Source organism: Amborella trichopoda, chromosome 11 (genome assembly GCF_054954075.1).
Source record: "Amborella trichopoda isolate Santa Cruz 75 chromosome 11, AtrichopodaSantaCruz75HAP2 v2.0, whole genome shotgun sequence".
NCBI lineage: Eukaryota > Viridiplantae > Streptophyta > Magnoliopsida > Amborellales > Amborellaceae > Amborella > Amborella trichopoda.
This window is the reverse complement of record NC_142346.1, coordinates 11,643,490-11,670,979: the sequence shown is the minus strand read 5'-3', so window position 1 is coordinate 11,670,979 and position 27,490 is coordinate 11,643,490. Positions and strand designations below refer to the sequence as shown.

The 27,490-nt window shown below is 36.5% G+C and overlaps 1 protein-coding gene across 11 annotated transcripts; it reads left to right on the top strand.

Annotated features, from left to right (window-relative positions):
• Positions 1–3,873: 3,873 nt before the first annotated feature.
• LOC148779749 (bifunctional nitrilase/nitrile hydratase NIT4A-like) lies at positions 3,874–27,250 on the top strand. Of its 11 annotated transcripts, XM_020662750.2 has the most exons (6): positions 3,874–4,212; positions 4,846–5,025; positions 22,111–22,143; positions 22,231–22,404; positions 23,775–24,056; positions 26,732–27,049. In XM_020662750.2, the coding sequence occupies exons 1-6, from the start codon at positions 4,128–4,130 to the stop codon at positions 26,884–26,886; spliced, it is 909 nt and encodes a 302-aa protein (XP_020518409.2). In that variant the 5' UTR covers positions 3,874–4,127; the 3' UTR covers positions 26,887–27,049. The 11 variants fall into 11 exon arrangements, with proteins under 11 accessions (XP_020518409.2, XP_088708638.1, XP_088708647.1 ...); XM_088852512.1 differs by having other exon boundaries at positions 22,111–22,404; positions 26,651–27,049; XM_088852521.1 differs by having other exon boundaries at positions 4,114–4,212; positions 22,111–22,404; positions 26,732–27,250.
• The last annotated feature ends 240 nt before the right edge of the window (positions 27,251–27,490 follow it).

Below are 27,490 nucleotides of genomic sequence, written 5' to 3'. Positions count from 1 at the left end.
ATAATACAAGACATCAATCCTCAATACTGAAATGGTGGTAAGAGGTCCCTTTTCACTATAGTTCAATTTTACTGGCCTTTACAAATTATCTAATATGTAATTTTTATAGTAAATGAAAAAACCAAGTTTTTTATAGCAAATGAAAGAACCAAGTTTATATTCAAACAGAAATACAATGACCATGACAAGGGTGATTAATAAGTGTGTTATCCACAATTCTGTTATTAAAGAAACTGAATTTATCATGAAGACATGGAAGATGCAACTAGAGCTTAAGAATTAATTCTCTCTCATTGGTATCGGACAATTACAATTAACTGTTGGGGGAAAAAAAAAAAGGGCAACCCAAGAAGCCTTCCATTGTTCTCTTAATCAAGGGGTGAAGAGGTTGAACATATACAGAAGATCTTTTTCATTCACAAGAGGATGAGTGGTCCAGATCAAGTTTACCTTCACCTAATTGGTGAGATAGTGTCCCCTAGTTTAATATAGGCCATCCATTTTATGAAGTTTGAATGGATGGCTCAGATTCTGGCAAGCCTGTACCATCTTAAATATGGCCCGCCATCTAAATCCAAGTCCAAACTTACGACTCTAAGTGCTTCCGGCGTACTCTGCGCCACTATAGAAGTGCAAATCTCTCTCTCTCTCTCTCTCTCTCTCTCTCTCGACAATCAATCCTACTATACATTCAAAGCCACCACATGTTTTTTTACTCCTCTCTCTTCTTTGGATCAACCTCACAATATATCATGAAACACACATTATGTCCAACTATAGCTAGGGATCTTTGTCACCCCTCTCTCTCTCATCATCTCTCTCACGGGCACAACCAAACACCCTGAGATAGGGGTAGCATGCACAACCAAACACCTGTAGAAATGAATAATCTGGTGGATCTTAAAGAACTTGTCAATGGGTGTTTCATTTCCAATAAAGGGAGAAGGGAGTCTATTTATTAAAAAAACCGCACATTCAAAGGCATGATTCCAGTAATTAAATGGTATTGATTCATGGACAAGTAAGGATATGCCTATTTTGACAATATGCATATGTTTTCGTTCAGCAGAACTATTCTGCTCATGAGTATGTGGGTAAGATAGAAAATGCTCTATCCCACAAGAAGCTAAATATGGAGATAGATGATGATATTCTCCACCCCAATCTGTTTGTAAACATTTGATACGTTTTTCAAATAAATTTTCAACCAAAGCCTTAAATTTTAGAAAAGTGTCGTAAACATCTTATTTTTAAAGAAGAGAAAATATCCATGTAAATCGACTAAAGCCATCCAAGAGATGAACATAATAACGGTAGCCTTCTTTATATGCAACTGGTGCAGGTCCCCATACATCAGAAAATATTAAACAAATAGTGGATGAGTGCAAAAAAAGGGGTTTATGACTTTTCCCTTTCTGACATGCTTCATAAACATGGAGAGCCTTATTACAAGCATTGCTGGATGGCGCAGTCGATTTTTCCATTCCGTTATTGCAACTTTTTCTCCAAAGAATGTTGAACCCGTACTCTTATTATTCCTCTTCTTTGCTACTTCCAGTTGGTATAAACCATCCTTAGTCGGCCTGTGCAATAGAGCTCTCCCCATTGATCGATCCTTTACAACAAAATGAGAAGGGTGAATTTCAAACCCAACATCATTATCCTTCGTAAACTAATTAACTGACAATAAATTGTGGCCAATGGAAGGAATATGTAGAATATTTTGAAAGCAAATGTAGCATTATTTGTAATGAGTTTTGAGGAACCAATATTTTTTATGCTCAAACTTGTACCATTGCCAATCTTTATCTATTTTGGCGCTGTATATTTTGAGTGGAGAGAAAGATTGGAGAGATCAGCAATAATGTTGTTAGAAGCTCCTGAGCCTGGATGCTGGAATGCTAGAATGGTCCACGTGAAAAGCATTTAGGTTTACACCCGAATCAGGTTGAAATGCATGGTTAAAGCATTGCCGACATTGGAGGACTGACTGGCCCACACGATTGCATACTTGGCAAGATATGCAGGGACGATTACCTTGTTGATTTCCAAAGTGATAGTTATTGTTTTGCTGTTGACCATCGCCTTGACCACGACCATGACCACGACCACGACCATGGCCACGGCCACCGTGTCCACGATTTGGAAACTGACTGCCACACCCCCTTCTTGAGTTGTAGTTTGGTGTGGTTGCAAGATTGGCCGATGGAGAGCCAATGTCCAAATAGCCATGTTGGTCGGAGAGTTGAATATCTTGGTTTAGCAACATATCATAGAGATCATTGAGGTTAATTGGATCAAACTTTGTAGTCATAGACATCTGAAATGAATTATACTCAAGGGGAGTCCACTAAGAATGTGAGGTATCAAGTCATCCTCAAACACAAGCTTTCCTACTGCAACGAGATGATAAGTTATGTTTTTTGCTTATTGAAAATAATCAGCAATGTTCAAGGATCCCTTCTTGGTAGTTTACAATTGGAATCACACTTGTATTATACATGCTCATGAGTGATTCGAAAACGAGAGTTATAGTGTAGTCCATACATTTTGGGAGGTGGTAAGACCCATGATTTGGGCATGGACGCCCTCTATGAGGGAGATAATCCAGCTAGGTAACAGCTGGTCTTGTCACTTCCAATTGAGAAACGCATGGCTGATCTTAGGCTCCTCATTATTTTCAGCTGGAAGAAATTCAGCACGGCAATGGAGGGAGCCATCCACATAGTCAAGAAGATCATACCATCAAAGAATGGGCATGAGTTGAGATTTTCAAAGCAAGTAATTGGTAGTTGTGAGTTTGTGGGGAAGAAAGTGATGGAGGTTATTAATGGGAGGGTTGGGTTTATCGCCAACACGTGTAGGTGCATTGCTAGTAGGTGTGGTCATTGTTGACTTTAAGGAAAAGGGTAAAAATATGCATATGGGGAGGATAGGTGGGCACAAAGAAGCTGCTGGATGTTAAAGAGAGAGAGAGAGAGTGAAAGAGATTTTAGAGAGAGAGGGTTTAGGTGGAGTTAGGTAGAATAATAGAGATAATATGATAAGGCTACAGAGAGAGACGTATTTAAAAAAATATATATATATGGCTTAACTAGTAATGAAGAGAGGGATTTGTAAGCAGAGAGAAGAACTTGGGTTAAGGAACATCTTCAAGATAGTAGGCTGAGAGGATAGACTCTGTTTTGATACCATAATAGAACAACCCATATATTTTAAAGAAGTCTCTATCTCACTTTCTTGAACTTTCATGTGAGATGAGATTGTATATTTATAACACAAGATATATATACTTTTAAATATACTTGGGATGTGTTGTTACAACAATATTTTGAATGGGTTTAACTTTATATTTGTTGCAATAACCATTGAATGATATTGACCACAATATTAGGGATAACCCAAAGATTTAGAAGATTATCGGTTATCGCTTTACAAAACGATAAAGAGTATCTCTTTCATCATCATCATAACCTTTTCACAACAGAGAGTTTCTCTTTCACATAACCTAAAATGATGAGAAAGAGAAAGACAACATTGCACGTAATGCTAAATATGGACTGATTTGTCAATATCAAAATAGAGACCAAATTAGGTGAATCAACTTGTTAATATCATAATAAGTCAATGAAACTTAATGACCAAATTAGCTGAATCAGAACAAGTCAATGAAACTTAATGACCAAATTAGCTGAATCAGAATAAGTCAATGAAACTTAATGACCAAATTAGCTGAATCAACTTCTATAGCTCCAAATTCCAAATATTTGACAAATTCACCCAAACAAATGCAATGCTTTGTCAGTATTCAAAGATGCTACAATGGATTTCTTGCTGTTTCAATATTTTTATATCAATAAAACAAAAACAAACATATTGACTATAAAAAAAAAAGAAATTTACCAGTAGAATGACTTCTTATAAATTAAAAAATTAACTCGTACATCTATCATGTCTACGGTTGTATCCACTATAAGACCAAATGTTTTGCAATTCAATATACCAATTAAATCAAACCACTTAATCTTTAACTCTCTCTCTCTCTCTCTCTCTCTCTCTCTCTCTATCTCTCTTTCTTTAAATTTGAGAATGGCGTTGGTGCCTGCTGCTGATCCTGTGTAGCTGAGATGGATATGGGTTCTGATACTCAGTCAGTGCGTGCCACTGTCGTCCAAGCTTCCACTGTCTTCTATGACACTCCTGCTACACTTGGTACATATTCCCATTATTCCTTATTATGTTTCTTTGATTTGTGTGCTATACGTTCTTTTATTGTTGCATTAACTTATTTTGGATAGTTGTAGCTTCACTTACTGTGTTCTGATTTTAGTTTTCTAGGCATAATTTTATTTATTTATTTATTTTTCAATTGGGGATGATGCTAGCTTCAGCTTGGTTGAGAATGTGATTTTTCATTTGCATATTGCTTTGCACTATCTTGTGTTTCTTCAGTTATCATTGGTTTTGTTTTTCAAGTCTATCCTACTACAGGCCTTCCCCATTTCCCTTTTTACTGGTTAGCATATTGATTATTTATCACATTTGTTGGTTGTTAGGTTTGGAAGGGTAATGGGCACTTCATTTGGGTGTCTTCTCTGTCAAATTTTGAATATGGTCTTCCATTTTTGACTCATTTTAATTTTATTTTTTATTTTTTATATTTTTCAATTTTTATGGGTCTAAATTCTACAATTTGTGGGCTACACGAATTTGTGATTAAGGTTCAAATTTTTTTTATCATTGACTCATATACCCTAAGCTATGCACCTTTGCATTTTCTTTGTCTGCTTTATCTTTTTCTTAACTGCCAAATGAAATGATTTGGTTTTCTTTTGGCTTTTGCAGATAAAGCTGAGAGATTGATTGCAGATGCTGCTACTTATGGGGCACAGCTGGTTGTTTTTCCTGAGGCTTTCATTGGTGGCTATCCCCGTGGTTCTAACTTTGGAGGGGCCATTGCCTGCCGACCAGCAAAGGGAAATGAGGAGTTTCGAAAATATCATGCATCAGCCGTTGGTGTACCAGGTAAACTCCTTTAGTCCCTTTACATCAATTGTATCTCTGTCTCATTGTCAAATCTCTCTTTCTCTTCCTATCTTCAATGGTATCTCATCAGAAATTTCACTTTTAATTGGATAAGTTATATATGTTTTCCAGGTTGGTTGACTTGTATATATAACAAATTTCCAAATTTACAACCCATGGCTTAGAGCATAACTTGGAATAGAGGCCCATGGACTTCGAAGTTTCTACTTTTTCATTTCTAATGCAGCATATGTTGCATGCAGTTGGTATTTTGTTGAAAAATGTGAAGTTGTTAGGTTATAATATGTCCCAAGATTTTTGTGTATTTTAATGTTTTAATCATTGTAACGTTAGAAGTTACCCTTGATTAATGACCCTCTTGCTTGTTTACTTTTGGTGGTTTAGTTTTTGGGTTAAAGATGGCCTAAACATCTACCTCTATTTGCTTTAGTTCACTCCCTTCAGTTGAGTTTCATGAACGATAGATAATCTTTCTTTTGGGTGGGCAAGTTAATACACATACATACACACATATATATGTTGTCCAATTCTTTACTCAAGAAAGCTCCAATCCTATTAAACTTCCAGCTAAAATTTCTAAAGAAATAAGCAAAAGGCACAAGAGGAATTCCCTGTAAAAATCTGAAGACATTTTCAAAATGAAATGTATTATCAAGGAAAAAGACTTATTTGGAGAGAAGACGATGAATTATTAATGACGACAAGGTTAATTATTAGCTTTAATATCAAATATCGAAGAAAAGGAATCCCCAATATGCAATCAAGTTTCCTTAAAAAATTACCAAAGCCACTCTTTGTGACCTGCAGTAATACATTGCTAGAAATTTATCAAGAAATGTATAACGCAACTCATCATTTATTCATTATTAACCATGGAGTAAGATACCCACATTTCCAAACTCTCGAGGCCTATTCTATAGAGAAAAGAGTATTTCAAAAGCTAAGGCAGAAGGATTTTCCAATATCTATAAAATAATAGAAGATGATTTTGACATTGACCAGAAAATTTACCATCAAGAGAGAGTAACAATTATTATACCCAAGGGATGAGTTAATCTAATCCCAAAAGAATGAGATAATATCGAAAGTTCAGTAGTATATCTTAATACTATAGAAATAGCTCAAGTAAAAGGAAGTCCTGAAACCATAAAACTTCCCAATCAAGAAATGAAAGGATGAAGAATAACTTGATGAAGAGATGGTGATGGAGAAGATTTTTATGAAAGCCTAGATGACGTGGGATTGTCCCATCTAGACAACATGATGGAAGATTAAAGGGAAGATGTTGTAGGAAAATAGACATCGATGAAAACAGAAAAATACTTTACAAAAAGCAATGTCGGTGCAATGATGATGTTGTATTAAGCCCACTTTATGCTTTCTTTCTACTCCAAGCAACAATTACACTTGCTTTGCTTCCAAGCTAAGTAACTGGTGTCGATCGATTAGGCTTATATAGAGGATGATAGAAATCAATTGAAGGCATTGGAAGTCGGAGTGTGAGTCTAAGAGAGTCTTGTAAAATAGTTATGCGTCTATAAGTCCTAGTCTGAGTTATCTATTTGTAAACCAAAAAGAGAAAAAATGAGCTAACTACAGGTACTAGATAATAAAAAATTAAAAAATTGTTCCTTGAGGTTATGTCCACAATCCTTCGCCTGCTGTGGCTCCACCTAAAAACGAACCTTCTCACGCCCGGCTAGCAGTTACCAAACCCAAAGGATCTAAACAAATGCCTCTCTCACTTCCTTTGTTTCGGCAAAACAAGAACTTTTAATGGCACACTCTTTAGTGTTTTGAGATTCACAGGGAATATGTTTTAATATATAAATAAGAAACTAAAAGTTGGACATTGTGATCTAGCATGGTGTATATAGGGTGTATTTTTTCTTTTTCTCATCGACTAAAACACTTACAATGGTCTAAATACAATAAAACTCACTTGAAATAAATTAATAAATAAAAGTGGATTGCTCTTGCTACCACTACTTACACCTCCTTTTATTGAATAAACAAAAAGTAACACAATGCTATGGAAATAAGAAAGGCACAAGAAAGAAAATACTGCAAACCACAAAGTAAAAGATCCCGGGGATTATCTCAACCAGGCTTAGTACGCCCCACACTGGGTCTCCTCCAATGGCGCATGGGATCAATGGTCTTTCTCGGATCTACCAAGTATGGGAAACCTTATGGCCAAACCCTACCAACAAGAGAGCATGAAACAACATAACCTAAGGATCTACCAAGTAAGGGAAAGCTTAAGGCCAAACTCTACCAAGAAGAGAGCATGGAACAACATAACCTAAGGCCTCAATTCCTTGTCTCTCATGAATGGGCGTGCCCCCCTCTTGATAGTTTAGTAGGGGCGTGTCCCCTTTCCTTTATTATTATCTAAGAGACATGACCGAGAAAGAGAACTCAAGATGAGAGAGGAGAGAGAAAAACCCTAGGTGGGGCGTGCCCCTATATAGGGAGAGAGTAGAGAGAAAAGAGAGGTGTGTAGAAAATATGGGGAGAGGGAATCCCTATTTATAGATTTTTCATGGGCTAGGGACCATCATTTTTTTTTGCTCTTTTTACCTTCACCTTTTGTTTTTGTGCCACATCCTCTAGGGACGTGGGCTTTAAGTGTTAATGTAACACGTTCTAAACAACTTATGTATAAGGTGGGTTAATGATATATTATAATAATATTTTTTTTGTGTTTAAAAAGAGGAGAACAAGTTCGATTCTCTCTCTGCAAAAAAACTCTCTCTTACGCCCCTCCCTCTCAATAACGCTGAGCCCTCTTTGTGAATTAAAGAACGCAATGAACTCCTTCTCTCTAGCCGAATTTTACCGAAAGTTCACTCTCAATTATTATAGGTAAATGATCTCATTATCCTGAAAAAATAGTCTGTTCACCAATTTTATACTGTAATTTTATGCGCATATGGTATCATTTTTTTCTGTTAAAATTATTATTTTTGTTTATTAGAAATTTAGACATTGTAAATTATTAAAAAAAAAATTTCTGCCTATTATTATTACTTTTAGACACCGTAAAGTTTGTGTAAGTGATGTCATTTTTGGTAAAATCATTATGTGAAAATTGATATTTTTGCAATTAATTATAATACTACCAATAATGTGAGATTTACGCATTTCTGCATTTAATTGTATTTTTGTTTGTCTATGAATTTTAGATACTATAAGTTTTACCTATTCTTGTAAAATAATTAATTATGAAATTACATTCCATAAAATTGTGATATTTATGTGTTTAACCTTGGATTTCTATAAAAGCTCTTAAATTGATAATCGACTGCTAATTGGATTCCATTTCAAATGTACCTATTCGATCTGCTACCTTTCTGCAATTTTTATCCAAATTGTTTGATTGGTTACTTTCAAATATTTCAATGAAAGTAATTGTTTAAATTTCTTCAAGTGAATTCCTGTTAATGATTTCAATGATACCTTGAATATAGGATGTTGATGCTTTCTGATGTTAAAGAGTTTGTGAGATAATTTAAGTATGTGTGTGACCTATCCGGGACGTCGATAGGGACTATTTGGACTCATCTGGTACACCGATGAGGTACGTTTGGACCTGCAGGGATTGTTTGGATCTATCCGCTTATGCCGCTAGAGACTATTTGGACTCATTGGGGCTCCGGTGAGGTATCTTTGGACTTGTAGGGATTGTTTGGACCTATCTGGTTACGCCGGTAGGGACTATTTGGACTCATTCGGGATACCGGTGAGGTATGTTTGGACCTACAGAGATTGTTTGGACCCATCCAGGACGCTGGTGGGGTATATAGGTGACCTACTTGGGACACCAGTAGCGTATTTTGTGAAATCCTTTGAGTTGTGCATTGCTGTTAAAATATTTATATGCGTTTCAATTATTTGGATGATGTTTAATTATGCATTTCTGAAAGTGAAATTGTTATCCATAAATGCTTTTTGACTCGTATTGTTTCTAATAGACCTCCCTTTTTTAAAATGCTTACATCTTTCGACTATGATTATTTTTGAGGACTATGATGATCACTTACTGAGTAGCCAAACTCATCAAACTATCGTAACAAAATTTCAGGGTAATTGCAGCCTCCCTAGTTGAAGGCACAACAAGACCAATTTTGGAAGAAGTCATAGTTATAATGAAATTTTCTCTTTGTGACTTTTGTTCAAATTCACTATTGTAAATTTTGTCCTATCAATAGATGTATATCTAAACCTTTGTGTTAATACTAGTTATGAGTAGACTTTGTACAGACTCTTAGAAATGGAAAAATCTATTTTAGTGCAATAAATGGTGAAGTAGAAAAATTTTGTTTTGTTAAAGATAGACTGTTACATCTCAGGGATTCCAGTGTTATAAATCTTGGGGTGTGACAGGTTTCCTTAGGCTTTGCCATCCTTATATAGATTTAATCTCGACCATTGATCATAGGAGACTTGTGGTGTGAGAGATCTGAGTCATCCAATCCTTAGATTAACCATCATGATTCAAAGAAAAGTGTTAGAACTTTATCCTCCAGCTTCCTAAGCCTAATCTCATCAAATATTGCCATATAGAAAATAATATCATACTTTCTTATTTTATGAATAATCTCTCTTATTCATTCCATCTTTGAAGAGTCAAAACTTCAAATCACAAAAATTTCTAAATCACATTAACTTGATTACCTAGCCTAAATGGCTTGAATCAAATTTGGTAACCAAAGTTTCCTTAAGTGGCGTGTGCCACCCTGGGTGGCCTTATGTGGGCCCCACTCAATTCTCCCATATGTTATAATATGGTGGGCCCATAGCTCTTTGTGGGCCCCCATGAGTTTAGTGATTTATAAATTAATAAAAATGCTTTTTAGTTAATTGAAAATAAATTTTATTTTCCTTTGAATATTAAAATGCTAAAAATTGAATATCTTTGGATTTATAAATCCAATTTGTAAAAATAAAATATCCAGATATTCACAAAAATTCAAATAATCAATCTAAAAATCATATATCATCAAAATAATTAAAACTAACTAATTTTGATGGGAGTCAGATCCGTATAGGTCTAGGAATTATAAAATCGTTGGAGCACTCCACTTTCTACTGATCCACAAACCACTGCAGGATTTCCTGATTGGGTCACCATAGTTAGCCAATAGGTAAGGGGACACAATCCCTGTCTATGGACTACAAGTTCTCACCTAGAGATGAACCAAGGTCACCTAGACTTGATGCAACCACAACTTTATGGTGCATAGGGGTTATCTCTCACACATGTACATGCTTCACCCTGAAAGGTCGTTCGCTTTCCAAATACGGATATCATATGTACATGTCATGTGATGATTCAATGATGAGGCTTTGGCTCTCGTCTCTAAAGGCCAACCATCACACATAAAGGTCACATAGTCTCTCGGCTCACTCATCCCGGCAACTCTGATCTTATCAAGGGATAACCCATGAAGCGGTCATCGATTTAATTCCATACCCAGGTAATATGGGTTTTCCAACTCGTCTTGCCTAACACGTCAAGCCAAGTCGGACAAATAGCATTTGCCTAGTATGGTCCATTAAGGACCACACTCCTACAGAGCTTATGTTCTACTATGTAAAATGTTTATATACTAGCTCTCATAAGGCCGTTAATGGCCACAAAAACCCAATAGAAAGGCCTTATACAAGGTTTAGGAAAGAAACATATGATAAAAATGCTCACAAGTATTTCATTACTCAAGAAAACTTATTGGTACATAAGTAAGTCACATATAAGTCTAACTCATACTTTTCTATTTACAGATAGATAACTCAGACTAGGACTTATAGATGCAGAACTATTTTACAAAATTTTCTTAGATTCACACTTTGACTTCCAATGCCTTCAATTGATTTCTATCATCCTTTACATAGACCTCATCCATCGACACCAGTTATTTAGCTTAGAAGCAAAGCAAGTTTGATTCTTGCTTGGAGTAGAAGGAAAACATAAAGTGGGCTTCGTACAATATCGTCATGGCACCGACATTGCTTTTAGTAAAATATCTTTTTTTTTCCACCGACGTCTCTTTTCGTACAACATCCTTCTTTTAAGTCTTTCATCATATTGTCAAGATTGGACAATCCCACATCATCTAGGCTTTCACAAAAATATTCTCCATCATCATCTCTTCCTTCAGTTATTCTTCGTCCTTTCATTACTTGATTGAGAAGTCTTCTAGTTTCGAGATTTCCTTTCACTTGAGCCATTTCAATAGTATTAAGATATACTACTGAACTTTCGAGCATATTATCTCATTATTTTGGGATAAAATTAACCCATCCCTTAGGTATAATAATTGTCATTCTCTCTTGATGGAAAATTTTCTGTCATTGTCAAAATGCTCTTCTATTTTATAGATATTGAAGAATCCTTCTGCCCTAGCTTTTGAAATACTATTTTCTTTACAGAATAGGCCTCAAGAGTTTGGAAACCGGAGCACTCTTCTTTCTCCATGGTTAATATTGAATACGTGATATAACGCTCCTTGATAAATTTCTGGCAATACGTTATTGCATGTCACAAAGAGCGGCTTTGGTAATTTTTAAGGAAACATGATAGCAAATTGGGGATTCCTTTTTTGCTATCTTCGGTATAGAAGCTAAGAATTAACCCTGTCGTCATTAATAATTACTCATTCTCCTTGATGGAGTTGTGTCTTTTGATGCCCTTCTCTCCAAATAACTCTTTTTCCTTGATAATACATTTCATTTTGAAAATGTCACTAGGTTTCTACAAGGAATTCTTCTTGTGCCTTTTTGCACATTTCATTAGAAATTTCAGTTGGAAGTTCAATAGGATTGGAGTTGTCACCTTTTTCTCTTATCATTTTCTTGTTTAGATCGGTGGTTTCTATTACTTCTTTCTCTTTCGTCTTCCTGACTTCTCGTACTTCTTTTGTAGGCGGCCACCCTAGAGATTTTGCAAGATGTTCCAAAGCTTCTTGGTCAACAAAATTTTTGTTAGTAAAACATGATCATAAATTTCCTGAAATTTGTCTGAGAGAAGGACCTCAGTGAGTTCCTCTACAAATCTTCTTACTTTTCCAAGTATCAAGATAGCCTTGTACTTTGATAATTCTTCAATAATTTTTTCGGTGTTTCCGAATTCTGGTTAGTAGCTTTATTATTCTCGCTCCATATCCATGATGGATTAATCAAAAACCCTAATCAAACCAACAAGTCTAGATTTCTTCAGCTACAAGACATAACTGTGATCTCATTTGCCTTTTCCTTCGTTCTCTCTAAATGTATGAAACCCTTCTTGGGCCAAAAATATTAGCTACTGTAGACATAAGGGTGTATCCCTAGTATGAGGGTGCACCCAAGTGGACCACACCCCTTTCATGTTTGACTTACGTTACTACATGAAGGGCGGTGAGGAGAGGTTGCGCCTCTTCATGACGAGGTTACCCTCTCATGAATGACACACATTATGCACCATAAGGGTGCCCATTCATGAGGAGGTTACTCCCACATGAATGAGAGGGCACTTTTTCATTATAAAAGAGGTGTGGAGGGCTCTACACACTACAACTCACATACGAGAAAGGTGTGAGACGTGTGAGAGCTCTTATTGTGAGATATAAAGTGTGCGAGAGAGTGAGAAAAATTCCTCTCCCATTCGAGTTTTAAGGATAAAACCAGCTCTGAGAGAGTCGAGCTAGGACAGCTCCTATCGCATTTTGTGAGAGTATTCGCGAGCTTGCACCTCACTCGGGATTTGCGTTGTGGAACAGATTTCGGCAGCTCTAGTAGCTGTCCGACGTGCCTACGTGAGTTGACCGTTTATCTTCACATTCGTTCATAAAATCTGTCGTGCGAGCACTCAGGTATGATACCCGGTTTTCGATCGTTTTATTTTGCTTTCGCTTTGGCCGTTGGACTGTATTTTTTTTTTTTAACATTGGTATCAGAGCCATCGTGGAACTGGGTTCCCGATTGTGCCTCCATTATCGTTCCCACCTTACTCTTGAAGGCTTGGCTTTGGTTGGCCTATGATGTGCAAAGTACACATGATGGTTATATTAGGACTGTAGGAATGTGCACAATGTAACCTTATGTACTAACCACATAGTCGTGTTGGCCTTATGTATGGGCTATGCAAGTTGAGGCATCCTAGACCATGAGAATCATGACTAACTAATCTTGATAGGCCTCATATGCTAAGGCGTGCATGGTGGGCCCTACTCATTTTTTGAGCATTTTAAGGCCACATAAAAGGGAATTGTTTTTGTGGGAGTGCAGTTTTTTAGAATTTTAATTGGTAAATTTTTGTTGTTTTCACTTAGAATGACTTCTAAAAATGCGATCGCGGATCTCACTTAAGGTGAAAAGTTGAGTGGGAGTAATTTTCCTGTATGGCATAGGAAAATGCAATACCTTCTAAATGAGCAAAGTACACTTGAACACCTAACTACCATTAAAAAAAAACTTGAACAAGGTGCCGTTGAAGAACTTGTCCGTGAGTATGAGGCATGGACAATGCTAACCGTAGCACTGCTTTACTTTGCTAAGTGCTATGGTTGATGACCTCATTCGTAAATTTGAGGGATGCACCACGACAAAGACCATGTGGGATGCGCTTTAGCATAAATATGTTGGAAATTTTGCTACTCGGTTACGAGCCTTATCTATGGCTTTTGAGATATACAAAATGCCTCCAAATGTGTCGATGGCAGACCATGTCCAAAAAATGTCTCAAATGATACGTGACTTAAAAGCAATAGGAAACAAACTCAGTCACGAGCAACAGATGCTCAGATTGCTTAGGTCTCTTCTAGAATCTTGGGAAAACACAAGTCATTGATGCTGCATAATGAAGCTGTAACAAATTTTTCCTAACTTTCTCATCACCTTGAGAAAGAAGCTGAGTTCCGCTCATCTTTTGGAGTTGGAATTGCTCTAGTTGCCCAATCAAGCAGGCCTCGAGGCCGTAAACCTTGAGGTAAGTTTAGGAATCGGGCACCTTAAAGGAAGGAGCAGCCTAAGCAAGAGGTTGAGGAAAACAAAAAGGCCAGGCATAGACGTGGGAGGCGCACAAGGTACAAATTTGAAATAACTTGCTACAATTGCGAGAAGAAGAGCCACTATGCACGCGAATGTCTTGAACCTAGAAACGTACGAACTGATTTTCCTAGCTTTACAAATGTTTGCACTCAGGTGCTCGTTGCTCATTCACAATTTTCTGGGTGGATTGTGGATTCAGGAGCGACGAGGCATATAACAAGGGATCTAGAAGGGTTCATTGAACTCCAAACTTTGTTGATTGGAAGTCAAAAGATCTTCATGGGGAACTGTGCATCAGAGGATGTGTTTGGCGTTGGAACTTACCAATTCCGATTCCGAAGTGGCCGGACCCTTCTTCTCCATAACGTCCTCTATGCTCCCGGAATGAGAAAAAAGTTTACTTTCAGTTCTATGTCTAGTTCGAGACGGTTGCTTTATCAGTTTCATATTTAATTATGCTACCTTTATATTTCCAGATGGTTTTCACTGTTATTGTAAGATTATGAATGACTTGTTTATTTTGGATAATGTTGATGTTAATTTTTCACTTCTTCTACCTATATGATATCATCATCCTTTTCCACCTCTTCTATTACACACAACTCCATAATGTGGCATGCCAGGCTTGCCCATATAGGAAAAGATAGGATGATCCGATTAGCCAAAGAAGGATTGTTGCCTTTATCCAAAATAGAGCTGCCTATCTGTGAACCATGTATAGTTGGAAAATCAACTAGAAAGCCATTTCCTAAAGTAAAGAAAGCAACCGGTCTTCTAGATATAATTCATTCCGACATTTGTGGTCCATTTACTGGTCCGTGATGGTTCCCGTTATTTTATCACACTTATCGATGATTATTCTCGCTATGAGTATATATACCTAATCACGCATAAATCGCAAGCAATAGATTGCTTTCATTGTTTTATGCTAGAGGTTGAAAATCAGTTGGACAGAAGAATTAAGGGCCTTTGCACTGATCGAGAGCGAGAATACTTATCTGATCAATTTAAGAGCTTAGTTCTAGGGAGCAGAATCTAGTCTGGGAACCTGTAGATTTGCCGCCTAATAGAAGATCAATTGGAAACAAGTGAGTCTTGAAAATCAAGAGGAAGGCAGATAGAACTATAGATAAGTATAAAGCCCGCTTAGTGGCGAAAGGGTTCACCCAAATTGAGGGAGTAGACCACGATGAGACATTCTCCCCGGTAGTGAGAATGACCTCGATTCGCTTAATCCTAACAATCATCACATATATGGACCTGGAACTCTTCCAAATGGATGTGAAGATTGCTTTTCTGAATGGTGACTTGATGGAAGAGATCTACATGGAGCATGCTAAAGGTTTTGTAGCCTCTGGCCTTAAGCACAAAGTGTGCAAGCTCAAGAAGTCCATATATAGTCTCAAACAGTCATCAAGACTGTGGTATTTCAACTTCCACAAGGCTATAATGACTTATGGTTTTGAAATGCTTCAAGAAGTCCATTGTTTATATATTAAGAAGTATAAAAAAAACATCCAGATACTGTCTTTGTATGTTGACGATATTTTATTAGCTGGGAATGAACTAGAGCAACTTGTTGCCACGAAGGAGTAGTTGTCCTCCAAGTTTGAGATGAAAGACATGGGTGAGGCGAGTTACATACTCAGTGTTAAGATACATCGAAATGGCTCTCAAAAGTTTCTTACTATGTCACAAGAAACATATATCCAAAGGATTCTTGAGCGATTTTGTATGCAAGACTCGAAACCCATAGATACTCCAGTTGAGAAAGGGCATACTATAAGTCATGGCATGTGTCCGAAGATAGAAGTTGAGAGGAAAAAAATGTCCCGTGTTCCATATGCAAGTGCAGTTGGAAGTTTGATGTACGCGATACTCTGTACGCGTCCAAATATTACCTATGTAGTGGGTCTCGTTAACCGATATCAAAGTAATCCAGGACAAGGTCATTGACAAGCAGTGAAAAGGATTTTTCGATACCTTTGGGGAACCTTGAGTCAAATGCTATGTTTTCAAGGAGCCGATTTGCGATTACAGGGATATAGTGATGCCGATTTAACAGCAGACCTAGATGAGCGTAAATCGACTTCTGGTTTTGTCTTCTTGCTAGGAGGCGGTACAGTCTCATGGTGTAGCAAGAAGTAGTCCTGTGTCGCTCTCACCACTATGGAGTTTGAATACATTGCTTGTAGTGGAGCAGTACAAGAAGCCGTATAGTTGAGAAGATTCCCAAGGAACTTGGGTGTTGTCGTGACTGGTAATGAGCTTGTCACTGTATTTTGTGATAATACAGCAGTGCTTGCTTTTGCAAAAGACCCAAAGTACTATGGAAAGTCAAAACATATTAATATTAGATATCACTATATTCAAGACATTATTGCACATAAACAGGTGGTGTTAACTCATATTCCTACGATTGAAATGGTGGTGGATCTCTTGATTAAGGTAATTGTCAGGGCCGCATATCAGATTCATGTAAGAACTATGGGCCTCAAGATCCTATCAGTTTAGAGGATCTTGGTACACTATTATAAGAAATATGGATGCTATTTTGTGTTATGATGGATTGTTTGTGTACTTTAATTCACACACAGCAAAGGTTATCATTTAATTTGTCGGTAGACTAAAGCTCACTACTCGCATGAGCTACGCTCAATATCTGGGATATTGGAGGATGAGATATACGCATGGTGTATTTATCGCCGCGACCAAGGTTTTGAGATGAGATTCCGTAAGAGAATTGACATGATATATTTAAATTGACGTCCCGAAGATCATGTAGCCTGCAAGTAACAGGGATGAACATCAAGGATGTTCAAGTTGACGCATGGATGTGATTTAAAAGCGCTGGATGACGACCGGTTGCATGGCTGCGAAAAGACTATAACCTGCAGGGTGTGGATTCCAACGCACATTTGATGTGATCCACCATAACGTGTGATTCGTACTACAAGTGTTATATTAGTGACCAAAACACCTACTTGTGTGGAAAAAGATGATCATGTTCCTTTTTTCCATTGTACGAGGCTAATAAGTAGGTGATCCGTGATGCCCTCATACACTCTAAACGGCATTAGGAAACTTTACTTCGATCATTCACTTTGACATGTACTCATTAGGGTCAAGTATGAGACTCGTCTGGAACATTGTTGAGACAATGGTTGTGGTCATAGTAGAATATTGTATGTTGTAACGGAAGACCATTTGATATCACACTCTATTTTGGTATCACAAAAAAGCAGTACACATTACGCGCGCATTGAAAGTAATTGTGTACGAATGGGCTAAGTAATCTTCTGAGCTGGGCTCATGATGGATTAGTTGAAAACTTAGTCCGGTGTGGTCAAATTGGGTCTAAGGCAGGTGGAGCAGTTTTTGTTTTGCAGGTATTCGAGAAATGAGGTGTTCCATGCCAGTTGGTTGGAAACTTGGTATGGTACTCTCTAACAGAGTGTTTGTTCCAGTAGTCGTACACCGCATTTTCCCTTTGTATGAAAGAATACTCATGATGCATGATAATGAACAACAACTCTTATTTGGGCATGTAACCCATCTCACATACGGGACAAGTGGGAGATGTAAACAAGAGGGTGCATCCCTAGTGTGAGGGTACACCCAAGTGGACCACACCAGCTTCATGTTTGACTTACGTTAGTACATGAAAGGAGGTGAGGAGAGGTTGCACCTCTTCATGAGGGGGTTACCGTCCCATGAATGACATGCATCATCCACCATAAAGGTCCCCATTCATGAGGAGGTTACTCCAAGATGAATGAGAGGGCTCTTTCTCTCATTATAAAAGGGGGAGGGCTGGAAGTCTCTACACATTACAACTCACACACGAGAAAGGTGTGAGAGCTCCTATTATGAGAGAAAAAGTCTGAGAGAGAGTAAGTAACCCATTTGAGTTCTAAGCAAAGAACCAGCCCTGAGAGATAGAGTTGTGCGTGAGAGAACAACTTCTATCGCATTTTGTGAGAGTGTTTGTGAGCTTCCACCTCGCTCGGGATTTGCGGTGTGGAACAAATTTGGACAACTCTAGTAGTTGTTGAACGTGCCTACGTGATTTGATCGTTTATCTTCACATTCGTTCATCAAAATTGTTGTGCAAGCACTCAGGTATGATACCCGGTTTTCGATAGTTTTATTTTGCTTCCGCTTCGGCCATTGGACCGTATTTTTTTTCCAACAGGTACTTTTGCAAATCCAATGTTAGAAGACACCCTTTTCTTCGTGCTTTCACAAGTGTCACTTTGTGCCCCAATATATTGTAGAATACTGCAAAAGCGTAGCGAAGGGGTAGACAATTTTGTAATTGATCTCACAACCTAAGGCGATCTATAGAATGGGCATTTCAAAGTCGACATTTATCTTCCCATCTTGCCATGTCAGTTTTATTTATTTTATTGCAATGAATCTTGAAATTCATTTAGTTTGTTATGTTAATTTCAACAATAATATTTTCACAAAGAAAAAAAAAGTAGTGAGAAAAATAAGACATGGGAATATAGATAGGGCTTTTATATGCTGATTATTCTTACCAAAAAGATGAATTTTGATATGAGTATTTAGCTTATCTGAAAAATGAAACTTCCAATTTGAAGGTTAGATAGAAAATTAAATAAAGGTAGAAAAGATTTTTCTCTCTTTTATACACATTTTAAAATGATGGCAAGTCAAAATCTCATAACCATTTATGACCTATGTTGGACCCATTTGGTGTACTAAATGCAGATTCTTGGGCATTATATCTAAAGCTTAATCTTTAAGTTGATGAAATACGAATTTGAAAAGTTATTGCCTTCTTTTTATTAATATGCAATTATATCTAAAGCTTAATCTTTAAGTTGATGAAATAGGAATTTGAAAAGTTATTGCCTTCTTTTTATTAATATGCAATTATATCTAAAGCTTAATCTTTAAGTTGATGAAATAGGAATTTGAAAATTTATTGCCTTTTTTTATTAATATGAAATTATTGCTTCCTTTTTTGATGGATAGGCATCAATATTTTAAAACATGGCTATGACAAGATACTTGAGCCTCTGCCGAGCCGAGTGACTACCACGAGTCCAAGGCGACTCACTCGAGTCTAGCTCGAAGCCCTCGAATTCCCAAAAAAAGGAAGAAACCTTGAAACAAAAACTAGAAAAAATCCAAAAAAGTCATACAAAAAAAAAGGAGAGTATATAAAACATGAAATATGGAAAATTTTGATGTTATTGGCTTGAAAAAGGTAAGAAAATCCAAAAATATGTGAAAGTAGAAATAATAGAGGAATACAAATCATAATAGGTTGCAAAAAAATTTAAAAGTATATCCAAAATCTAAAAAATAAATTATATGAATATGAATTAATGAATTGAAAAAAAAAGGGATAGCCCCACCCAAACCTCTCCACCCATTCTTAGGGAAAAGAACTAAAATACCTTGTTCGTTGTCTCTATTTCTGCCCATGAGTAGGGTGGGAAAATTGCGTTGTATAGACTTGCCTTATCCAGCCCTTCACTCGTGTGGTACCTATGGGAGTGGTGTGTGTTGCACGTGTGACGCATACACACGTGTGGAAGTGTTTTTGAGGCCTGAACTGACTAGAACCGGTGTACACGTGCACACGTGCATGTGTGTATCATATGTATGGCACGTGTGGGAGTGTGTACCGCTCGTGTCACATGTACACACATGTGGGAGTGGTGAGTGTCGCACGCGTGACGCGTACACACGTGTGAAGGTGCTTTCGAGGCTAGAACCAGGAGGGAACCGGCTAGAACCGAGAGGGAACCGCTAGAACCTGTGGGGACCGGATAGAATGGTAGGGAGTCACTCCTGCCCCGGAAGCTCATCTCTTTCTCCAAGACACTGGATATCAATTCCAAGCATTTCCTTGTTTTAGGGATCTTGATCTAGGAAATGGGGAAACTACATGCCCATTTATTGGGATCCAGATGCCTACGCCCAAAAGTCATGGTTCCATGAGTAATTGGAACCGCGATTCACCAACTCGGAATTGAGTATCTTTTACTTCGGGAACGACTTTTACCGGCACATTTTTAGGTTCATAAACAATGGCATGTGGATCTCCAATTTTTAGGACCAGCAAACTTTCAAAAAACCCGAGGTTGCTATATATTTTACAATTTACAACTTTGTACAACTTGGGAATTAAGACTTGCGACTAATTTAAAAAAAAAAGCAATAAGAGATGGCGAGGAGAGAGAAGGAAGAAGATGGTTAAGTGTCAACTGTGTATGAGTTCTATCTTTTTCATTGGTTCCTCTTTTCTTTCTTGAAATTTTGGTAAAAGGGGACGCTCATGGTTTCAACTCCATCATTGATCAATTATTAACTGGCCACCATTCGCATGATGCTTTTCTTCCATTTCCAAAGATGAGAAAAAAATGATGGCCAAAAACGATGCCTGAAAAATTGCCTGAACTAATGGTGGAAGGATTTTAGCATCCTTAGTCTTATAAAACCACCAAAATTCCATGAATTTCTCGAATGTTGTGGATAGTTATCATGTTTGTTTAGATTTTGTTACCAACTTCCTCAAGATCTGTTTGGGGGCCTTGGAAGCAGAAATAACTTGACCTGATGATCAAGGACTAAGTGTACTCAGAATAGTTAATTAACATATTTGATATAACCTGGTTTTGTAGTTCCATATTGACTATAGATACCCCTAAAATACCTTCCGCTCTCATCTGTGTCAATAGTATCTCATTACATGTTAATCCGATTTTATTATATTTTCTTAGTTACCTCATATTCTAATCTTGATGTGAATTCGGAATTTCGATAGATTTTGTTTTAGTCTTTCTCTCTCTTGGATTGATTTTGTGGGAAGGACAAAATCAGAAACCTTTCATTGTTTTTTTCCTCACTTGATAAAGACATACAAGTGTAACATTTAGAAGAGAAAGAAATCAAATGATGAAATCAAGGTTTGATGTGGCTTGCCTCATATCACCGTGCTATAATATTCCAGTAACCATCCTGGTTCAATTTTGTCCATGCTTTCTGTCTTTATACATATTATATAATCATTCCATCCTTTATTTTTTCGCTTTTCTGGTTATATATGGAAAGTGAAATGTGTTCTTGAACTTTTGAATTCCATCGGAATAATTTTGTAATCTTTCTTGTTTTACTTGCGCATTCTAATGATAAATTTTTCTTCGATGCATTGTTTGCTCAGATGGTTTCCCCCTTTTCTTTTTTGTTTTAATTCTGGCAAACTTTTATCGTACAGTTCTCTTTTAATGACTGGTTTGGGCTGGAATATTATTCTTTTTTTGCCAGTTTATTATACAATAGTTACAAAACCTTTGCAAGTATCCTGATGCTTAGTCTTGCTGTTTCTTTATATTCTATTTTGCATTTTGCTATTCTTCCATCTTGGGAAAGATAAGCTTAGTGGATCTTATTTGTTGCCAAGTTCTGTCCGATTCTGTTTTTATCTTATAATATCTTCATTCAAATTTTTTTGCTTACCTCGGTCAGTGAGTGAATTGACAAATTATAAAGATTCTCCATTTCTGTTTGTAAACTAAACTTTGTACCTATTACCTGCATTTTGCTGATGTGGTTCATCATAGTTTAGGAAATAAGCTGGTGTGATTTGCAAAATTTGAAGCTTAACCACTTGTTTGGCTGCTGCATGTGTCTGTTTAATTTCCCTTTGGAGTTTCATCGCTGCTTTTGTGCTTTGGGGGAAAATTGGTATTTTCTATTTCTTTCCATTCACAAGAGCCAAAATAAACGTAGGCCTCCACCCATGAAGATCTTCTCTATCGTGTTCCTCAGTGCAACTTGGTTTTTAGTTTTCTTGATGTACGATTGTTTTCTTGCAAAGAAATAAATGAAATGGTTAACAGATATATCCATTTTATTTCTTTGGTTCCTTTTCTTCTCTATTTTCATTGGACTTTAGCATGAATATTTACAGTTCAAATAAAGGCCAAACTCTTTTGCATTATGTGATATTGCATTGTAACTTTTATCTAATACTTGCAATTCATGCGTTAGGTCCTGAAGTTGAGAGATTGGCAGGAATGGCTGGTAAATATAAAATTTATCTTGTAATGGGTGTGATTGAAAGGGAAGGATATACACTTTATTGCACTGTTCTTTTCTTTGATTCCCAAGGCCAATACATGGGAAAACATCGTAAGCTCATGCCTACAGCTCTAGAGCGTGTCATATGGGGCTTTGGAGATGGGTCGACGTTTCCTGTTTTTGAGACTCCTATTGGAAAATTGGGCTCCCTCATTTGCTGGGAAAACAGAATGCCTCTCTTACGAACTGCAATGTATGGTAAAGGTAATTTCCCCCTTCTAATCTTTTGCTTAGGAATGGTGACTTCTTTGACATTGTTTTTCTCTAGATGGAGTCAAATCACTTTTGTTGAGATGTTCTATTCGCTTTTATCTTTATTTCTTGACTGATAAAAATATAAGTTGATTACCAAGCCTTAGCTCAGAGGCTAGTTGTCTTTCATGCTTTTTTTGTGCACAAGCAAGATAGCTTAAAAGCATTGTGGTACTCATTCTCAAAATAGTAAAATAATGATTTTATTTGCCTCTATACTTGCACACATTTCAGCTAGATTGACTTGATATATCAATAGTTTTTTCTAAATTTGAGGGATGTATGTCATTCATTCCCGAATTTGTTATAATATGGGACCACGCTTTGCTTGTGTTTACCAAATGTGTTAGCTATATAGGGATGCTCTCAAATGTTAAATTCATCTTGAGTGCTATCTCTACCTATATATGTTTTTTTCATTTGACACATCATGTGAATAAGGTGCTAGAACCATTGAGGGATCCTACAAATTAGTTTGTTAAATTCTACGTTTTTTTATCAAGATCAGGGATGAAAAGAAGATTGGCAAGCGGCAAATACTGAAAATGTAGACATTGTGGATACCACCAACTTGGCAGATTGACCATTGGCAAGGCACATCTATATTTTTCCAAAATTGGCAAGTTCGTGGAATTGGCCCTATCTAGGCTGCATCAAGAGTTTCATTGGGCCTTAGAGATTAAAACCCTGCTTTGGAGGATGTGGTTGAGTGGTATATCTGTAACGGGATCTTTCTAGACTATAAACTACTTAAAATTGGGTGAAAAGGAACTAGGGCTTATATCTATGGATTCCCAAACCCATTTCCCGGCTTTTCCTGTGTGAAATCATGACTTCCGAGTAAGTCAATATAATTATTCAAGCTGAAGGATTAATCATTTATTTTGCAGGTTTTAAACCAGGAAAAGGGCTAAAAAGACCTTGAGTCACTCATTTAAAATTTGAAAAGTTAACATGGGACTGCGCTGTTCTTTAAGTTATTACCGTATTACTACAACCTCAGCTACCACCATGGAACTTTACTGAAAACTTATGGGCTTTGATCCCTTCATCAAATTTTTTTGCAACGGTCACCGCAACACATTTGTTTTTCCTCCCAAGAGCTGGTCCCTAATTCATGACTGCTATTTTGTTTTCTCTGAAAATTTTATTTATTTTTACCCCTATGGTGGCAAAACGTGGTTTTTTATGTTTTTTCAAGTGAGAACTGATCCTGAAATAATGTGTGATATAAGTTCTACTTTGGAAATTTTATCCTTTGACTCCCCAAATTTATTTCTCTATCATTCTCTCCCTCTCTCATGATGTATTATTTTATTCAGGAGTTGAAATATATTGCGCACCTACGGCAGATGCAAGGGAAACATGGCAGTCATCCATGACCCACATTGCACTTGAAGGGGGATGCTTTGTTCTTTCTGCAAATCAATTCTGCCGAAGAAACGATTACCCCCCTCCACCTGATTATGTTTATGGGAACATGGAGAAGGAACTCTCACCAGACTCTGTTGTTTGTTCAGGAGGCAGTGTGATTATTTCTCCATCGGGTGCTGTGTTGGCTGGACCCAATTATGAATCAGAGGCTCTGATCTCTGCTGATTTAGGTATGACAACCTTGATACACTTACGAGGAAGTATACTGACAATGGAGAACCATAGTTCATTGGGACCATCCCCATCCAGTGTCATGATGGCTGGTGTTGGAAAGAGATATTGGACCCTACAGAGGAAGATGAGATCCTAATGGTGGTCCCACCCTCTCTCTCACCATCCATTATATAGTAGATGGTAGATGGTGATGGTCCCAATAAAATATGATTATTCATAGTCCATTTATATTTTCCATACGATGGCGGTGGAATGCTCAAAATATTGCAAACTTGTTATATTCACAAAATTTAAGTAGCCTTGATTTTCATAATGAAAAATCTGATTCATCCTGTTTCACTGGCAAAACTGCCATGGCCTCCTTTTGGATGAAATATGTGAAGTCTTTTCTTCCCCTCATGTTTTACGAGTGATTTCTTTTGTAAAACTGAATTATTCTAAAAAGCCACAAGGCAATCATAATTTGTTCATTTCTAGATTTGGAGGCACGGTTATTTCTTTTCTTTTATTCACCAGTAAAACTAGGTTGCTTACTAATATTCGGGAACCAGAGAAAATTAAGATCTATCTGGATTGGAAAAACAGCAAATCACATGGAAACTATGGCTTACATGGTAAGTAACCTTATTATTTGAAAATAACTTAACATTTATCAACCTTATGCAGTTAAGTTCACATGAAGGTCCTATGATTTGTGTTTTAGTATAATGTAAGGTTTAAAAAAACGGATTAGTGACTCGAATCGGTCACACCCATAGCTGTGTCGAATTAGAGAATCGGTGGATCGGATCGGAGAATCGGCAGAATCTGTAATTTTTGTCCCAAATTGTTTAAAAAAAATCACTATAAATCTCTAAAAATAGTGTTCTTTTAGTTTCTAAAATAAATTAGGAGTGATTCATTATGCGCTTTCATTACTTTATAAAAATAGGTGAATAATGAAATGATGTTTTCATGTCTGGATGTTTGTATAATTATTAATTATAATGTAGTATTTTAATATTATATCAAAATAATTTAAAATATTAAAAAACACTTCCACATTATAAGATTAAAAAAATAATTTCCCATATAATGTGAAATTCGTATCGCATCAAAGTATCAAACATATATTAATTCGCTTTACTCATCCAAAATTATCACAACCTAACTAACTATAATATTATATACTAAAATTGAAAGTGTTGGTTTATATTTTATTATTATTTTACATGCAAATTGGAACAAATCTAAAATGTCTTATAATATCACCTAATTTAAAAAAGGACACGGTTTCTACGCGGCCAGTCCGCATATTGTAGAAATGCAGGCTTGGTAATAAATATAGTTTTTAAATAAAATTTGATCATAATTTTTAGAGAATATATAATCTTTAACATGGAGATGATGAATATGACAAAAAAAAAATTGAAAACTAGAAATAATAATTATATTAAGAAAACATTTGGACCGTTAGTTACACTTGTTTTTAGATGGACCACCTATTTGCATCCATCTTTAAGATAGATGCTTTATACCTCTGGACCGCATATCGTAGAAATGCGGTCCAGCTCGCATGAAACAATTTTCCTTTAAAAACTATTGTTTACAAGTACAAGGGAAAAAATACATTATATAATTTATATTGTAAATAAATTAATAAATATAATCCCAGATTTGGGTGTATAATTATTATTTATAATAAACATGATTGAAGAATTTCTATATAACAACTTAATACATTTCAAAATTATATCAAATTTTTATTGCTATATAAAATAAGTTACTATAATAATAACAAATTAACAATAAATTATTTGTTAATATTTGTAAAAGTTAAAATATATTACTTATAAATACCATTTAGACTAAATATGAAATCTACCATTGATTTTATTTCTAGAAATGAAAGCATCCAAAGGCCGGCTATCTACCATTAGTCCTAGTATCTAATGGCAAAGAGGAGCAACTCCTCTGCAATGGCGTTTCAAAAGTAGACAAATGGTGACTTCCACCGTCAATTGATGAGATTAGCCAGTTTATGTTAGCATAAAATGGACAAAATAACATAGGGGTGGCGATGGGAGAGAGAGAGAGAATATGCGATAATTTGAAATGGAAGGAATGGGACAATTGTCCTACATCGAAAAGTAAGTAGAAGTTTAACATTTATAAAAGCGCTAACAACTGCCGCATTTGTGCACATGTGGTATAATGGGAAGCAATTGTGATATCAAAGCTTTGTTTTTTTGGAGTCTTTGTTCTGTTATAGATTTACTCATCTCATCGTTAATGTTTTTACCACTTTATGGAGACTTGGATTTTAAATTTTAAATTATACGAGGACGCCAGTCCAGTGGACTATGGAAAAAACCATCCATTGGATCCACGGAATGGATGGTGTTGTGGAGAGTGGTGGAACGCAGCATTGGGGACCTCTTTTCTGGTGATCATCTCTTCTTCAGTTCCATTCCATCATTTCTTCGCAATGGGCAGTGTCATCACATATTAATTGGACATTTTAGTATCTTCCATTTTATTTATCTCTAGTTAAGGAAATTTCTTGGGACTTTATCATAATGACAAACTGTTTTTTATTCTAATGGTGTAGATTTTGGAGAAATTGTGCGAGCCAAGTTTTATTTTGGGACTTTATCATAATGACAAACTGTTTTTTATTCTAATGGTGTAGATTTTGGAGAAATTGTGCGAGCCAAGTTTTATTTTGATGTGGTTGGACATTTTGCGAGGCCTGATGTTATGAGCCTGACTGTGATGGACCACCCATTGGTGCCTGTCTCAGTCGCTTCCAATACCAATGTTGAAGGGCCAAAAAAGTTGTTATAGTGGCATTTGGTTTTCTAGAATGCCCCTTTTTAGTATATTTTGGCATCCTTAATGTACAATAATGATGCACGTATAAAGCTTCTATGTTTCTCTGTTTCCTGTACTTCTTTTAGTACATTTTATCAACTTTAATGAATGAAGATGCATTGCATCTTATGGTTAATGAGCTTTCTTTCACTTCACAATGGCATCATGATCTTAGGGGCTTCTTTGTTGTAACTTTTCTATCTAGCCCAAAGTTTGTTATATGTAAATTTTATGCCCAGCATTTACAGTTGAAGATGAGGTAGTCCTATTACTGGGAAAGACTTGATGTAAATTACATACCCAACATTTCCAATTGAATATGAGGTGGTTCTATACAGGGGAAGGCTTAAATTATTGATGAATTTGTGTCATTGAAATTTGTGTTACTATTAACATTTGCCTGTTTAGGGCACTGCGCAATTGCAGTTGGAGTCTTGGCTGCTCCATTTTTATGTGTTTATATTATTGTTTGAGTTTATATAGACGTATAGTTCAGATGAATGTGGCTCTCTCTCCCTCTCTCACACAATATCTCTCTCTCTCAAACATACAGTGCATTGTACCATGAGAATTTGAA